Consider the following 18,602-nt stretch of genomic DNA (forward strand, 5'->3'; position numbering starts at 1 on the left):
TATTATAGTCTACTTCAGACTTGTTTATAGGCTAGGCAATAAGACTATCTGATTAAGGTAAATTACACTAAAGTTGAGTTGACTCTCAGTCTAAGATCTAAATTGCTAATGACAATGCAGTGGCTGTGGCAATAAACTTGAAACTTGAAACAAAGTGAAGGAATAATCTCATTCTGAAAGCCACTAAGGATAAGAAATTGTTGTCTTTTATTTGAAAACAGAAACTTATATATCTAGTTGTTATGACACAACAGTTTATTACATTATTTTGGTCAGTTATACCGAGGGAATGGATGTAATGCATCTGATAACAGTATACCCAAAGGAAGAAAAACTATTGGGCCTAAATCAAAAGGTAAAACAAAACATTACTTGCAGTTTAGGCTACCTTAATCAGTGTTATCAGATTTTTCTTTAGCTGAACTATAAAACATTAGGCTTTAGCCTATTAAACATTTTCCATTTGTGTTAGTTACTATGTTATACAACCATAGCGTGTCATTGTTAGCTTTTGCAATAACAACATTCACTTTGTTGATGGTTTACAGGCCAGCAGATAGAAGTATTTTACCACCACGGTGACTTCTGTCTCAGGAGATGAAACACCCATAGCTGAGACTAACCTGAAAAAAGTGATTAAATAGGTCATGTGTGCACAATGCAAGAAGAGATTAACTGAAATATAATACCATGGAGCATGTCGTTTCAGATAGAATATCTAGCCTATGCCAGTGGCATTAAATATGATAGTCCTGAAAGATTTTCTTTGGTCGATCGAAAGAAAATGACTTGTGCCCTTGAGTTTCAGCCATCAAAGTATTCTCAGAAAAGCAGGGAAGATAAATGGGTATCCCAGTCTTTGATCTACCAGAATATGTCCTTTATGACAAAGCACTGACATCAACCATAAGAACAAATGATTGAAGAGACTTTCTTTCATGTCAATGACAGCTAATAATACTGTTACTTACTTGTCTGTGATGTCCTGAGAAAGTTTCTGTGCTTCCAAGGGATCCTTCTGCAGCAGAGCCTGATAGCTTGTGAAGGTCTCTACCATGTGGATGTAGCCGGAGAGAGGCATCTTTCTCCGAACCCGCAAACATTCATGCCTACGGATGGCATTTACACAAATGATTAATCAGATACTTCACTCAAAATACTCAGAGTGCCACTGCCATGATGCATCAACAAGGCCTGAGAGATTAATCAGCAACTGTGTCTAAAGGTCAAGCTGAAGAAACAGGTCAGACTGTCATTGGGTCAAGTTTGGACTGTCATTGGGGAAGTTTCTCATTAATGCTTGAGTGCATCTTGAAGAGTCTGTTGTCATTTCACTTCAAATACAGTGCGCTTAATATTGTGTCACTTTAACTGAGTTATGTCAACATGCAGTGTCAAGTTCATTACAATAAAATGTGTTGTGCCTTCTGGATGTGTCATAGGCCAAATTCAACGAAACACTGACGAAAAAGTTGGCCATTGATAACCTTAGTGAGATGCTCATGTGTCTTCATTGTTGTTGATTATTATTATTAGGATGATTGTAGTGCACTCTGTGGTGTTCTAGTACGCAACATAATTTTGGGTATGATTTGGGTATGATCACATGCAGGTGGCAAAAGCAGGTTTGGATCATGTGGGAAGTCCCAAACCAGTAGCACAGGACTTACTTACTAAAATCCACTCCCACTCAATGAAATCAAAAGCAAATAAATAAATACTGTACAGAAAAATTAAGTGACAAATACTGAAATACAGAGAGCGAGACAGAAAAATACTATTCCAGATCTTGTGTGTGCATGTATGTATAATTATTCATGTGTTTATATTTATGCTTGTATAATGTATATGTACTGTATGTGTGTGTATGCATTAGTTGGTTGGTCAGTCAGGGACGATCCTGAGGGGACAGTCAAGGATGAGCAGTGCCAGTGTGCCAGCAGGCCCATGTGTCATAGCCTCCCCATCCTCCACCCCCTGGAATGCTCTTCTTCAAGGGGACCTTTAACAGAACCCTCGGCATCGTGCCCAGTGAGTAAGGTCAAAAAATGCCACTGTGACCAATCACAGTGGCCGTGCGTGGCCAGACTTACTCACCACTCCTTGTCTTCGTAAGGGATGGAGTCGTACATCTGCTTGTAAAGCATCAGAGAACTGGTACCCAGATGAGGTATGCGGTACGGTAGTAGAGCTGCGTAGAACTGTAGGCATTTTCAAGAAAGAGAAACACAGATTCAAATTTGAATAGTGAGCGAGAGAGAGCGTTGAGGAATCCCTCTAGGCAACTGTAACAGATGTGCTGGAGAAAGATACAAAGAGTCTCGAAATTAGACCGCAAATCTGAGCATATGGCTCTGCACTGAATGACCCTTGTTCAACCTCCTCCACAGAACTGGATTTTATTATTACTATCCATGCATACATTATATCTCTCTGTCAATGTATGATGATGATCATTCCTATACATTAACTAAATATAATTCTATATGACAAGGGTCATTGGGTAATTGCTTTTCACTCAGAAGACAAAGTGAGAGTGAGAGAGCAAGAATTCCTTTTTCTGTTTTATGATTTTGCAGAAGATGAGCAATCATCCTGTTCATTGTACTGACATCTCCCCTACTTATATCTGTTATAATGTGGCAGTCTCTCCTTTCACTAACTTTAAGTCATCTGGCCTCACACAAAAAAAAACTCCATTTCTTTTATCCTACATCTCAAGATAAAAGAAGAAGAAGCAGCTTGTGTGTGTGCTTATAGATGACTCCAGGTGATAAGAAGACTCCCGACCTCCTGACAGATGGCGTTGAGGTGGCCGCTGCGATCGCCCCACTCCAGCTCAAAGTCCATGGTGTAGCTGATCAGGGCCAGGCAGCCCCCCGGCCTCAGGACTCGCTCGGCCTCCAGCAGGAAGCGAGGGCGGTCGAACCAGTGCGCGGCCGTCATGGCCGTGAGCAGATCCACCGTGCCATCCTCAAAGGGCAACTGCTCTGCTGGGCACTGCCTGTGTTGTGCATGCAATGTGGTCACGGTGAGGGAGACTTACGGATTACGTGTGTTTCAATATGAAGATGCTCGGGTGATCCAAAAGGGGCTTTATACAAGCTAGACATTTCTTCCATACAAAAACCACCAGCTGGTATTACGCGCAATTGAAAAAACTGATGTCTTACTGAAGAAGTACATCATGTACTGTGTGTTTTCATCGCTGAGATCACAGTAGCTTATAGATCAACAACAATATGTTACACATTTGTTAATTATGAATGCATTATACAGACATAGGTTGTAAAGGTTACTAATTCCACCAACTTCCTCCCCACTGTAAGATTAGATTAGATTATCCTTAATGTCCCCTAGGGGCAATTTGGTGCACAGATGATAGTCAACACAAATATACAATCTACTGTACAATCAAGCACACATACAATACAAACACAAAGCAGCCATTCAGGTCCATTGACATAGGCTAAAAGTAACCGAATGACCTAATGACTTAATGCTTAAGAAGACCAACAGCAACTGGGACAAATGATCTCAAGTATCTATTGGATCTGGCCCGCTTAAGACAAGTGTACCTCCTACCTGATGGCAGGAGGCAAAACTCACTATGCAGTGGATGACTAACAACAGCCAGAATGGCCAATGCTCTCTGTGTCACTCTGACCTCATACACATGTGCAATACATGTGAGGTTAGTACCAATAAGTACTTGACCTGTAAGAGACATTGGGAGGATGGTCACAAGCCTGGGCAAGCTCAAGCATGGCAGGGCTGATATCTGTGCCAACCACTTGGAGAAAGTGAGGAACCAGCAGCACGGTCCCCTGCCCTGATCCACATCCCACATCCACAGCAAGAGGAAATGGCTTTGTTTTCTGCTGAGGATGAAGATACAAGAACATACATACTCACGCATCATCATCATCATTTTCATCATCACACACACACACACACACACACACACACATACACATACACACGGTCTGCATGCAAGTTGGTGCATAAATTAAATTGGTGTCATAGCACACACTAGTGGCCATTTTGGGTACATCAACCAGATGGACTAAGCAGAAACGCTACACAAATCCTTACCCTTTTCTCTATAAATGATATCATTTCCTCCACAAGCTCCAGCGGAGACACTCTGTATTTCTGATAAGAGTGTGCATGCTCTTTGCCCTCGTAGCGTCGTTCACCCATTCTACACCTGTGCAAAGAAAGGTAAGACAAGTTAAGAGAAAGGTGAACGAGGTAGGCTACGCCTAACTCCAACAGTGCAAATTCGGTTGAAAGTTAAAAACACAAAACTCCAAACATTTTACTCATAGTAGCCTAATGATAGTAGCCTAATAAATATTGCTAGTGGACAGGATTGTCTAAATATCAGCGCTGTCATCGTGTCGCCGATATTCGTTCTTTGCATAATCAGCGTGGAGTTAAAAAGTTAAAATGTCGAGGCTTCTTTTCGGCCGCTAAATATATTTTCATGTCGCATAGGCTAGGCTACTGTAGGCCTACCGTTTTTATAGGCTTCTACCCTTCAAAGTACGATCCTTAATGGGGAAGAGATTGAAAATGGAGCAGTCTGGAAGAGTGTGCCAACAAAGTTTGCGTATAGGCTACCAGTGTGTGTGTGTGTGTGTGTGTGTGTGTGTGTGTGTGTGTGTGTGTGTGTGTGTGTGTGTGTGTGTGTGTGTGTGTGTGTGCCTAGGTTGTTGAGTAACTTGGCAAGATCACTGAAGTTGAATCTTGACCAGCCCTGGCAGGAACTACTGGGGGTAGCCCATAGCCTGCATTGTGTTACTCATTGTGCATTTAGAGTGAAACATGCACAGTAGGAACCTCAAGTAGGCAAGGCTGTGCTTTTCTCATGGAAGGTGCTCTCTAGGAGTTTGACATTGAGGGAATGAAATGGTTCCCTCTACACCAACAAGAGAGCCAATGGTCTTTAGAATTTCCAGGATGGATACTACCAAACCCAGAGTTTGTTCTGTGACTGACTGTTTATGTGGACTTTCCAAAGTTAAAGAGGCCCATGTCTGCTTCTGCTGAGCATAGGGATCAAATCAAATCAGAGAAAGTAGTGTGATGTAGGAGAAGGATGAACATTATCTTTTTAACTCCTGGATCCAGAGGGTATTTTGAAAATGTGGGTGTGTTTTTAAAAAATGTGCTAGATTGCAACATTATGTGATGGGATACACAAGGCCTGAAGGTCTGAAGGTGATGTTTTTTTGGACATTCAGTAATGTCTATGCATGACCAAATAATAAAGACAATCCAATTCCCTCAAGCATTCATGGAATTTACACACTTAATTTGTGTTGAGTTATTAATGTGTAATTGGAGGAATCAAATTCAGGAACATTTAATAAAATACATGTTGTGTTTAGCTTAGTATGTTTAGCTTAGTAGTTTAGTACGGTATGCATAAGTCCATTTTTTAGGAGATTGTTAAGCAGTCTGTGGCAGGTGTATTTTCTGTGGCTGCACATTCTCCTCTGGACAGCAGATGTCACTGTTGGAGTGAGTATCCGCAGCCTGTCACCAAGGTTCCTACCCGAATCTAATCATTGGTGAAGAATTGCAATGTCACCCTCGCAGTTCCTTTATATTGCTTTTCTATATCAAAAATGAATGTATCAACACATTGTAAATTGGAAGGAGGGTGCAGACCCAGCAGCAAACCATATGTCTGAAGCACAGAATATGTGTCTGATGTCTTTCAACTGTTTATTTGTGAATCCAATAAAACTCTCATTTTAAGTAGCTCAAATAGTGTTAAAGTTATTCAGAGATCATTGGAATTGACAGACGCTGTGTAAAATTCGGTTTCCCCTGGCAACGGTGAACATAGCAGAGGCTAGAAATAACATTAGCAGAACACCCATGCAGCATGGAATGCACAGGCAGGCACATAGACTACTCTTGGACAAATGACACGCTACATGCTTACAGAACGCCATGTGCTTAGTCAGAAGGATTGCCATAAGGAAAGATGCTAGAAGCGTACAGGTGAAGGGTTTTTGATAGATGGTGTGTGTGTGCGTATGTATGTATGTGTGTCTGTGTGTGTGCATGTACTGTAGTGTGTATGGGTGTCTGAGTGCATGGAACCCATGACAGCTGTAACAAAAAGGTTGCACCTTGTTTGGATATCCATCTGCTCTTGAGCAGTGCAGTACTCCCTCTGAATTTAGGATCTCACTGAATAGACTTGAATGTGTCCATTAACAACCCCTTCCCTATAGATCAGCGCGCAAACTCTCTTTCGGCTCGCCATTATTCCGAGCATATTGAAGAATGAAAATGTCACTTTTGTGGCCACCTTGTGTGTTCCCGTGCCTGCGCAGAACAAAAAGAGGAATGTGGAGACATACATGGAGGGCTATTGTGAGGCATGCTGAATGCACGTCTTGACCTTCATCTTAATGAGCCGGCCTTGAGTCCCCTCTCTCGCTCTCTCACTCTCTTGAATCTGCTTGTCCTTTATCAAAACACCCCTCGTAAAAAAAAAGAGATCCGAGAGAGGGAGGTGGAAAAAAAAGTCCCAGAGGAAAACCCTTGTTGAGAGCCAATTAGAACCCTACAGTTCTACACTGAATTCTAAATGGTTCCCTCCACATTGAGGATAGAAATAGGGATCAGTATAGTCCTCTTGTTGAGAAAGGGAAATCCAAACTCGTTCAGTAGTACATCAGTTCTCCCTGCAAGATTCTTTCAATCCATGCTTATACCTTTTGATATTTATCTCAGATGGGAGTCGATGTCCACCCCTTGAATAGTAAAATGTCTCACTGATCAAAAGTGGACTCTTACTATCTCCTGGCTGATTTACAATGGTTCTCTTGGGTTATACTCTGACAGACCATGTGGTTTAAATATGAATTGTAGAGGCTTATAAGGTTTATGTGCAGCTCTATTGATATAGAGGGACTTATTCTGGGAAAGCAGTGTAGCCACATCCAAATATAAAGTTGTGCATGATGCAAGCCAGATTTTAGAGGTTTTAGTTCCTTTACTAATGGTCGAACCGAGTTCTAATCTGTGGATTTAGTTCCTACTGTATATTAGTAATGATCAGATTTGTAATCTGTGGTTTTAGTTCCTATGGTCTAACAGAGTTATAGTCTGTGCTTTGTGGTCTGTATTTTAATTAGCAGGCAGGTAGCTGCCTCTCATACAGTATATTCACAAAAAATATAGAAATGGTTTAAACCATAAAGGCTTAACGGTCTTTTCTAAATGCCTGTACAGTAAACGAGAGTGTGCGTTGTGCATTTACCGGTAATGTATGTCGGTTGCTTATCTTGCAAAGTGTCCTCTGAATAGAGCTGTTAGGAGATGTTATCTCCTCCTCTTCCTCATCCCCTTCCTCCTGTTGTCATTATCTTCGCCATTAGCATCGGCGGTGCCGTTATTTTCTACATCAACTGGATCACTCTGGACGCAATCACAACACAGTCATTTTCACTCCAGCGCTAATTTTGGTCGAGGCCGTATCATCAACATAGTCTGGTCATTCCTTTTTTTTCTCCTTTTTTTTCGTGAAGCCTGATCACAGGTTTTCATTTCAGCCCGAAGACATCCCCCCCCCCCCCCCCGCCCCTTCACCATTCTCATCTTTTCTTCTGCTCTCCCCTCAGACGGTCTGACAGTTGGGTGATTGATCAGTTCATCCACCTGTCTTCCTCTTCCTGTCTCTCTCTATCCCTCCATCTCTGTCAGTGCGAGACATGTCCCCTTCCCCTTCCCCTCCTCTTCTCCAGGGCCTGATCACTCGGGGAGAGTATGGGGCTCAGCTGAATGTAATGAGTTTAAAGTTTTATCATCAATAGCATCATCTAATAACATCAGCCCGTAACAACAACAAGAGCACATCTTTACCCTCGAGGAGATAACAGATGAGATTGTTTCAGTTGATGTGGCATTTGTATTAACCATACATCCTGCTTTGTTAGCGCCCGGCGCCATAACGCTAACATACACGGTATTAAACTTGATTCATTTCCATGTCATATCAAGTTTTTGTTTATAGTCTCGGCCGACCGTGCCCCGAGTCCATCTCAGTGAACGTATTGGCTTTTTTATGCATGCCTTAAATTATATCCATACATCAAGTATCCTTCAAAACAATGCTTGATAAACATTTCATGCAGTTGCAATATATTGTTCATGCTCAGTAAGCACACTCCTGACGCCTCAACCGGTATACTGGCATCAGGTATGCATAAGTCACCATTCAACCACGGCTGCACACAGTCTGAGACAGCATGAGAGGGACGACTTAAGGGCTGGTAAGCGCTTAGACTGACCATCCCCTTCCCCCGGTGCTTAGCATAGCAGAGGGAGGTTGTGTCGCTTCTTAACGTATGCATTGGTCATCGGACTGCCACGCTGTGTCCTTCTAATCAATCAGGATGCGGTTGTTTGGACAGGTGTGTGTGTGTGTGTGCGTGTGTGTGGGTGTGTGTGAGAGAGAGAGTGTGTGTGCCGGGGCAGAGGGCCAGACCCTTGCGTCTCTGCAGTGCTGATAAAATCAATCACCACTGATCAGATCAGTGCTGAAGCCACAGCTGGGCCCGTCACACTCGTGCAGTCAAATACGGCTGACAGGCCACAGAGGCCACATACACACACACACACACACACACACACACCAACGCACACACACGCATGCACGCACACACGGACGCACGCACGCATGCACGCACACACACACACACACTGACAGACAGACAGACAGACACATACACACACACACACACACACATACACATAACACTTACAACATACGCATCAAACACATACTGCAGTAGCTAAGCGTAGTAGCATTTTGTAATTGTCTTATTATGTTTGTTAATACTTACATAACTGTATAATAAATACATTAGTGCTCTAACAATCACACTCACATTCAGACACACACACACACACACACACACACACACACACACACACTTAAACATGCATCCAGATGTCAGTCTGGCATTGCAAATATACTCTTAGAGGTCCTAATGCACAGAGGGGCATATAGTGATGCACATTCCCCTGCTGAACCATTCTTGCACAAAATTGCATGCAATTACATACTGCTTTTTAACTTGATGATACAAATACACACTGGAATATTGCACACACATAACATTCTATTACGACTATGCACACACACACACACACACACACACACATATATACTCAGTCCCCAACCCAATCTAACAGATGGCAAGCCCCCCATTCCTATTCAAATACACACACACCACACCACACAGTCAAACACACACATGCTCTCTCAAACAGATGGTTAACTTTCTGCACTCTATCTTGCACCAACTCTCTCTCTCTCTCTTTCTCTCTCTCACTCTCTCTCTCTTTCTCTCTCTCACTCTCTCTCTCTTTCTCTCACTCTGTCTGCGTATGTCACACGCATACTCACATACCCCCAACACCCCAGACACAGACCTGCAGATGATCTGATTTGGAGTGTGCGGCACACTGCACCGGGGCCCAGAGTGCGCGAGAGCGAGAGCAGCCTTCATTTCTTGCTTTGATGACTAAGGTATTATCAGGCGGCCAGACGTTTCCCAGCTCATAATGGATGAGCGGCATTAAACCGAACAGGGCCAGGGCCACGACGGCTGATTAATCTGGTCGGGCGACCAAAGTGAAGAATTCATGTGTATTATTGCTCTCAATTGCATGGCAAATGATCTCCGCCGGACGGATGTGTGTCCCTTAATCAAAAACCGCCGGCCCCGGCGGAGGCCGGTGTGTCGCTGTCATCGGCGGGGGCCCGGGCGTCGACACTCCGAAATGAAGAGCGGTGGCATCGTGAGAACAGTGGCGCCGGGGAAAATGGATGTGTGTTAGATGATGTGTGTTACATAAAGGCTCCAATAACAGCCACATAACAGCGCAGGATTAATAGCCGCTGTCAAGGCGGCTTTTTTTCCCCCCCTCGCCATTCAAAGGCAGTCTTTTTAAAGGACACCGACGCTTGTATGGGGATGCGAGGTTTCGTCTGGGGGATGCGAGGTGGTGTTAGTCACTGGGCATGCTTTTTCTTAAGGTCACCCATCTCCCATTTGGTCTCGGCAAGTCAGTGCCGAAAACAATGAGGCTACATCTCGAACTTCAATACAAACTTTTGTAAAGGTCCTTAGTCCTCCTTACTGAGATCAGATTTTAGCTGGAGCTCAAAAAGTTTGTTAGATGTACAGTATGCATCTAACAGAGAGAATATGTCAGATTAAACCCTCTTTAGATATTTAGGTGGAATGAAGTACAATAAAAGTGAATGAAAGTGTAAAAGACCAAGATGCGGATTAGTCAATATGTAGTTGTTGAAGTGCACTCCCATGCACAGAACATGGGCAGATCCAAAATGCATAAGAATATAGTATGTAGAATTTCCACAAATACCTCAGAAATTCAAAATAGAGGCCAAATATATTGTCAGATGTTTTGGAAATAGCTGAAAAAAAAACCCTGTTATTTCCAGGTGAAAAATGTCCCCGAAGATTGTGAAATGATCTTGGGTTCTGCAATCAAGGAAGTCAAGTTTTCGGAGGAAGCCAATTTTGTGTCAAACCATTTTCTCCTCTAGGGCAAAATTCTGGTAATCAGGAAGTGTGTGGCCTTTATAAAAATCACCACCGAGTGCACCTTAGCAGGTCACAAAAACCAAATACCCTCTCAATAGTCATTACCCGAAAGCACTTTGGATCAGGCCGGCTATTTGCATTTGTTTACGAGCAGCGGCTTCATTGTGGTCCACTCCTGAAGAAAATGATGTCTTTTTTTTCCCCCACCTCCTCCATTATGGAAATGGTATCATTGTGAATAGCTTTACAGCCTTCCACGCTGTTAGACACGTCCTCCACTCCAGAATAGTCTGTTTGGGCTCTCACCTTCCCTCGTGAGCCACTCTCGCCTCCTGCCTTCCCGCAGATGAGACGGGAGCCAGAGAAATAAAGGAAGAGAGTGTGAGGAAGAGAGAGAGAGAGAGAAAGAGGAAGAGAAAGAGCCAGAGAGAGAGAAAAGAGGAGATAGAGAGAGAAGCCGAACAGGGGCCCCGCAGTTCGAGCTGTCTGTGAAATCCAATTTCCTGCCCCGTCTCTCTGCAGGAGAGGGGCTGATACCGGGGCCACGCAGGAGAAGCCTGCGCACAGAAGAGGAGGAAGACGAAGAAGAACAAGATGAAGAAGAAGAGGAGGAGGAGGAGGAGGAAGAAGCGGAAGAGAGGTGCGTATCTCCCACAAGGCCGAGGGAAATGAGGAGACGGGCGATGAGTTCAAAGAAAGGAGCCCTTCAAAGGACACGGCTCAGCAGTGGCAGGAGCCACCATGTCCGATTACACGGCGAAGGAACCTGATGAAATATGACATCAGCCATGTTTGATGCATGTGACAGGAGGGCTGAGAGAAAGAAAGAAAGAAAGAAAGAAAGAAATAGAGAAAGAAAGAAAAAGAAATATGTAGTAGACCATTATTCATTTGGTTTTAACTGGGTTCAGAAACGATCCATTTCTGTTCTTTGTTTAATATTTTCCTAATCAAAATATTTGGTCAATTTCACTCAGTCGCAGACATGCTGCAAATATACATTGATACATCTTGTGTATCCGTGTGTGCCTTCAAATGAAGATATCCAAAATGTGTTTACAAGCGTTACAGGTACAGAAATAACTACCTACTGCAGTTCAGGAGGCATGGCAGAAATCTCCATAGCACATTCATAGCGTGTCACATCACATAGTCGGTGTAGTAACTGTGCTTGAAATGTATGATAAAGATGTTATTCCATAGGAAGTGTTAGCCATAAATGTTTGTCAGGAGATAACCAACTGCAAACAGCTGTCTGTTAATAGTCGCGGTTCTATTATTCACTATCTAGTACTGTTCCCTGAATGAATCTCCCTCTGTGGAAGACTAAGCTAATGGCTTGTGTGGTCAGATGTGTTCATGTTTCATGAAAGAGGACAAGGGATAATGTGAATGTGTGCTGCTGTGAATTAAATCTGCAGTGCTCAGCATCAGACCCATCAGATCTGTTCAACAGTGGGCTGAACCCCGTGCACTCCGAGCTTCAAGTGAATTACATACATCAGATTTCTGTCTGTAATGAAATCGATTCGACCAGATTGGATTAATTCCCAGTCTAATTTGACCTATTTCTCCTGATTCGGTCATTTACAGGTAAATGAGAAAGCAGAACGTGTGTGTGTGTGTGTGTGTACGTGTGTCACAGTCTCTGTGTGTGTGTGTGTGTGTGTGTGTGTGTGCGTCTGCATGTGGGACGGTGTGATTAATGTGATTACGCCGCTGCCGGTCTCTGAGATTGTAGTCGCCGTTCTGCACAGGTCCACTTCCATTACGTCTCATATTGGGTCAGCCACACCAATCACCCTCGCAAATTCGACTCTAATGAGAAAGATCGTTGGCGCTCTCCATCGCCGTAACCCCCCATTCTCTCGCTAGCAAAACAAACACAAACTCCCTGGCAACCTTTTTACCCAGTAAAGAGTTTTCAACAAAACACAGGACTCTTCCTTTCTTCAATCCTCCTCACCATTTTGCCTCTGTTAAGACCCAACCATCACCCTAACCCCCAGCCCCCTCCATTTTGAAACTGGTGACAAGCCATTACTACAGCCATTAATGTTTTATGTACACAAATTACATGCACTCCACGGAGCGTTGCGACTGCAAATGGCCAGGAGGGTCATCGGACCCCTCTGATAAGCTGACCTTTTCTCCTGACCTCGTTAACGAACCAGACGCCGGGAGACGGCCAGGTATATATTTGGGGGGGGGGGGGGGGGGGGGTTGGGGGTGGCTGAGGTTTTTTTTTTCTTTTTTCGCCTCATCAAGGTTTCGGTTTTAATTACTGCTCAGAGCGGCTTCATGGTAATCAGAAGAATTAAAGTCTCCTAGGACAGCTGTCCAATCGATGGCATTTAGAACGAGGGCCAAACAAGACAAGGTGGTGATTCCAGTGCCTTAGAAATGCCATCACCATCGGTCAATGTATTGATCTATTAATCGGGGGAGGGTAGGTATTACAGGTAGACATGAAGCGGCATATGATTATCATATTTAGTGTCCAGACGGGTCAGCTGCGCTTCGGCTTGGTGGAGGAACAAGGGCCGTCGGGGGGTATCTCGGCGCCGATGCTTTCATCAATTATGAACCAGCTTCGGAAACGCAGGTTCAAAGCAGCCCAGGCTCTCCCCCTAACTCCCAACCTGTATGGCTGACCACGGCGGCTCGGTGCAAAAAATAAAGACAATTGATTGGACATTGATTTGCCACGGTCCTTTTCAATTTATTCTTGATGTGAGCGAGTGAGAACCGGCCCTCTCCTTTTTTTTTATGCCCCTTTGGGAGTCGGTGGGGGGAGTGGCGGACGCGTGTGCGGTAGTGGGGGGGGGGGGGGGGGGGGGGTAGGAATGGGGGGGTGGGGGGTGGTCAATGAATCAGTCAACCTGCCAAACGCATTCACGTCCATAGCGCAGGTAATGAGGTTAAACATATATTTTCCAAAAGCACTGACCTGTGTCTCTGCTCCTTTCTCATCACAGTCACCCACACCTCCCCCTCCTCCTCCTCCTCCTCCTTCTGGGCTTTTGAAACAGCCTGGCTGCCATCTCACAGATGAGTCCGTGACAACACACACTCTAAACATAGTCTAAACATATACATATGCAAACATATACACACACACACACACAAGCACACAAGCGTGTGACATACACACACTGACACACAAAACACACAAAAATAGATATGTGTGCAAACACACATGCACACACATACACACACACACACACACACACACACACACACACACACACACACACACACGCATACAAACAAACACACATGCACACACACACTACTTGTATATCTCCCCCCACAATGCCTGTATGCAGACTGTAATTAATAGCTGTCGTTATGGCGACCAAATGGAGTTCCTTCTTTTGCCATTTACTTCATTGTTGTGCCGGCTGATGCCGGCTCTGATAACGCATCAGGGAGAACCGCGTCCACGGTTCTACAGCCTCTTCACTGTGTACCCGAGGAGGAGACATGCACTCTCTCTTTTCTCTGTGGACTTCTCTACCAGTCTCTCTCTCTCTCTCTCTCTTTCTCGCTGTCTCTCTTTCCTCCTCCTCCCCCTCCCTCCTCCGTCCCTCTCCGCCGGGGGTTGCCATGACAATTTCCCGTAGTCACAGCAACGGTGCGAGCTGACAGGTTGGGTGAGAAGAGGCAGCGAAGGGAGAGAAAGAGAGGGAGAGAGAGAGAGATGCAGCTAGAGAATATTTTCTGACTGTGCAGGTGTAATATAGGTTTTCACAAACATGTTCACCATCAACAAATAGATACCGACGCAAAGTTCCGACATGCATATAATGGCTGGCCATATATATTATATAACTCCCCCCATACTGTAGACTTGAAGTCGTTGAACATCATAATGAGCATCAATCATGATATGAAATAGTCATTATATAAGAGAGAAATAAAAAATAAATAATGGTAGACCAAGCAAGTGCTTCTCCCAAGAGATTGCTCCACATTGCATAAGGAAGGGGGTGGGGAGAGAGATAGACATATTATCGTTGTGTGTCTCAGAAATGGACGACAGACAACATTTAGTCTTTTTTTCCCCCCCATCTGCCTGTCTGTTCATTTATCGACTATTTATTTATTTTTGTCTGGCGTGTAACATAAATGGTTTTTAATACCAATGACTAATGAATTACAAAAGTTTATTATGGTCACATAAAACTTTCACGGCTTTTTCTATCAGCCATTTTGAATCAAATGTCCTCACAGACCAAAATGTAACCGATAATCAGTCATGAATCCTTTATGGCGTCCCTGTATAATTTATCGCATGTCACAATGCATTATGAATGCATAATAGTGGGCCTCATGAAAAGTGCATTTCCTCACACACACACACACATACACACACACACACACACACACACACACACACATACACACACACACACACTCACCCCATACCTCCTCTCCACTCGTTAGTCGTAAAAAGGAGGCGGAGGATGCGGAGGAGGAGGTTTCCATTGAGCCGTGCGGCTTCTTTATGTGTCTAGTCCATCTCTCTCTCTCTCCATCCCCAGCACCCCCACCCCTGCAGAACTAGTCTATAACCTTGCTGTGCGATATCAATACATCCTCTGGGAGAGCGTTCTAATCATAGCCTTCACCTCACCCCCCCACATCTAGTGTGTGTCGCTACTGACGCAAATGCGAAAATAGACTGGAGTGGAGACGAGGGGGGGGGGTGGTGGTGGTGGTGGGGGGGGAGGACTACTTGGGTTTCCTACTTGTGACAAACAGATGGGTGGAGGAGGGGGGGGGGGTGGCATAAGCATCCTACAAATAGATGAATTATACACTTGTTCCACAAACGTACACCCAATTTTCGGCCTGTTGCCCGACTCTAAATTGGAGGTGGGAAAAGGAGGGGAAGGTTCTGAGGTAAACAGGAGGGGGAGAGAGAGAGGAGAGGAGGGAGGAAGAGATGAGAGAGTGTGTATGAGAGAGAGAGAGAGAGTTAAGGGAGAGGAGGGAGGGAGAAAAGGAATGAGGGTGAGAGAGGGAGAACTAAGGGATGAGTGAAAGAGATGGGGAAAAGAGGAGTGAGGTGAGAGACAGATAGAGAGAGATGGAGAGAGAGAACTAAGGGGATGGGTGAGAGAGATGGGGAAGAGAGGAGTGAAGAGAAAGAGAGAGAGAGAGTGTGAGTATGAGAGAGAGAGAGAGAAAGAGAAGGTGAGAGAGTGAAAAGGTTCTACACAAGATGGATTCCCGAATCCCTCCCTCTCAAGCTGCTCCGTGTCGCGACTCTGCCCCATCACATCTGTCGTCCGCCTCCTCCTCCTCCTCTTCTCCTCCTCCTCTCCTCCTCCTCCTCCTCTTGCAGAAAAGCCCCCGAAAGGGCAAATCTCGCCCATCTGCAGAGGGAGGGACCTTACATCAGCGCGACCAGGGCCGCCATCAGCGCGGCAATCACCATGCCGACGCGTCGCGTGGCACCGCACCGTACCGCGCGCTCTCCTCGCCTCTCGTCTCGTCTCGTCTCCCGTGCCACGCTTGCCACTCACGGGGGCGAAGGCTTCTGAAGCCGGCACTCCAGCAGTCAGCACAGTAGCTCAAGGCGATGGGGGTGGAGGGGAGGGTGGTGGAGGAGGAGGAGAAGAAGGAGGAAGAGGGTGGGGGGGATGGTGGGGTTGGTTGGTGAGTGAGTGAGTGATATTCGGATGGAGCTGGGGGGCATTGAGGGTTGGGGAGTGTGTGTGTGTGGGGTGTGGGGGGAGGGGGGTGGATTTGAAACCCTAGCCCTCATTATCCACCCAAAATGCCATGGCTGAGAGCATGAGCAGCAGTATCGGCGTCCTCACCCCCTCCACTCTCTCCTCTCTTCGCTCCTCTCCGCTCCACTCCTCCGTCGAGGCTGGGGAAGAGAGAGAGAGAGAGAGAGAGAGAGAGAGAGAGAGAGAGAGAGAGAGCGCTGGAGCTAATGAGATCGCGCCAACAATGGGGCAAGATGAAAGGGGATAAGCGGGCGCGTCGCTGCCGCCGAGTCGAGTCGAGTGCCGCGCGGGGCGCCCTCAGATCGCTCACCCGCCATTGAGCCCCGAGGTTGATGCCATCTCGGGAATGTAAAGGAACGGGAGATATAGGACAGGGGAAACACCTGAGACACGAGAGTGTGTGTGGTGGCGGCGCACGTTTTGGACTAAATGAGAAGATCGATTTCGAAAAACGCACACTCAAGAGTAACAAGAGTTAAGTTCATGTAAAATGCAGCACACCACTACAGCTTTTGTATTCTTGAGACTTCTCGCGAGCGTGCCTTGGATAACTATTTCTAAACGCCTATTTAACTGAGGTCTGAAATATTTTCGGCGCGGGGACCATTTATCATCGAAGAGCAGGCTCAGGCTTCTGTTTCTTGGGTCATAAGTTTAATGAGTCGTAAATGACTTTTTTTTTTTGGCCGAGCGTTCTGCATCCTCGCCGAGCGGTCGGCCGGACACGCTCGCAGGTCCTTCCCGGGTCGGGCTTGGACGAGCACCGGACACCGGCCAGAAGGGGGTGGGGTGGGGTGGGGTGGGTGGAGAAGGAGCGCATCTCTAACCCCCTCGATCCGGCATCTGTCCTCCCTAATGGCAGGCAGCCTTGCTCGCGCCTATAGCTAATCAATAATGATAATCAATAGGGCAATCACAGCCACATGTCAGCATGACTCAGCATTCGAAAAGTCCCAGCTCCTGCGTCAGTCCCCTCCCCTGTCCGAGGGCCTCAGCATGGGCGAGCTGGCCAATGACTGGCCCGAGCAAAAAAGATGTGGATTCAACACTGCCTCCGACATTGATTATCTGAGTCAATGCGCTGGGGGTGGATGCAAAGGAGGGGTGGAGGTTTTCTTCATTGGTTTTGCCACCAAAAGACAAAAAAAGGGGTCAATATATTTAGTGGCGTATTGCAGTCTTGATGACACACGCGTGCTGGAAATGTGCTGGACTAGGGCGGGAATTGTGATTAACTTGCTGCTGGGGCTGGGTTTGTAGGCCCACCCAATGGCAGACAATGGATGACATTGAACTGACGTTCACACCAAGGAATTTTTGCTCTGATGGGAATTCCAAGGAAGCTGGATGACAGCAACTGACATGGACACACCACATAATTATTCCCATTTCCACTGCATACTCACTCACTCACTCACTCACACAGTCACTCAGCAACTGAATTTACATTTGATACACTTACTTAGGTATCTCATATGTATGTTTTTTAAATCATTCTACACATTTTGTTGTGTGGGATATATCCTGTCATTACTCGTGGATTTAGAAGGGATAGTATTGTTCATTAGTATGTGCGGAGGTATATACTTTATGACAGACATAAAATAAATCCATGTTAAGGGTCATAAATGCAGATCTGGCCGAAAGAGCAATGTAAATACTGCATAAGCCTGTCATTAAAATGCTCATTGTGCAATGCAGTTGTGTGCAACAGTTCTTTATTCATCTCAGTGGAGAGGCATGCTTTTCCCTGTTGTATTTACATAGGAAACAGCATGAATGTTAAGTAACACTCTCAACATACAATCTGAAGGAAAAAAGCCCCCGCTGTGTCAAGTCCTGGAGGTGTGATTTATGTATATATATAAAGGCACAAAAACAATAGCAGAAATACATCCAATTCACCAGAGGCTAAATTACCTGCAACAGCTTGACCCACAGTGCCTCCCTCGCTCTCCGTTGCCATGGAGACCACCATAGGCAAAACAGCAGTCTCGGCGGCTTGACACGGTGAACTGTGGCCCCCGCAGTTCCCCGCTCTCGCCAAAGGGGGGCAGTGTGCTTCACGCCATCAGACCGATCAGGCCACGAACAGAGGGAGGCGGGGGGAGGTTGGGGTGGGGTGGGGTGGGGTGGGGTGGGGTGGGGTGGGGGGAGGGGAGCGAGTGCAAGAGCAGGATCGGCCGAGTTATTTAATATTTCATCTGGGGGTGGGGAGTCGTGGGTGGGTGGGTGGTGGAGGGGGGAGCAC

At 45.7% G+C, this 18,602-nt stretch overlaps 1 protein-coding gene across 3 annotated transcripts; it reads right to left on the reverse strand.

Moving 5' to 3' along the window:
- Positions 1–184: 184 nt before the first annotated feature.
- Positions 185–18,290, reverse strand: si:ch211-93g23.2 (uncharacterized protein LOC100005086 homolog). 3 transcript variants are annotated; one of them, XM_062528409.1, is made up of 7 exons: positions 18,272–18,290; positions 4,096–4,210; positions 3,718–3,881; positions 2,791–3,004; positions 2,098–2,201; positions 972–1,109; positions 185–623 (listed from the first exon to the last, which is right to left on the reverse strand). In XM_062528409.1, exons 2-7 carry the CDS (start codon positions 4,201–4,203, stop codon positions 527–529), a joined length of 825 nt encoding a protein of 274 aa, XP_062384393.1. In that variant the 5' UTR covers positions 4,204–4,210; positions 18,272–18,290; the 3' UTR covers positions 185–526. The 3 variants fall into 3 exon arrangements, with proteins under 3 accessions (XP_062384393.1, XP_062384394.1, XP_062384392.1); XM_062528410.1 differs by lacking the exon at positions 18,272–18,290 and adding an exon at positions 4,522–4,622 and having other exon boundaries at positions 3,718–3,878; XM_062528408.1 differs by lacking the exon at positions 18,272–18,290 and adding an exon at positions 4,522–4,622.
- Positions 18,291–18,602: the final 312 nt, after the last annotated feature.

The sequence above is a fragment of the Sardina pilchardus genome, chromosome 23, assembly GCF_963854185.1.
Source record: "Sardina pilchardus chromosome 23, fSarPil1.1, whole genome shotgun sequence".
In the NCBI taxonomy this organism is placed as follows: Eukaryota; Metazoa; Chordata; class Actinopteri; order Clupeiformes; family Clupeidae; genus Sardina; species Sardina pilchardus.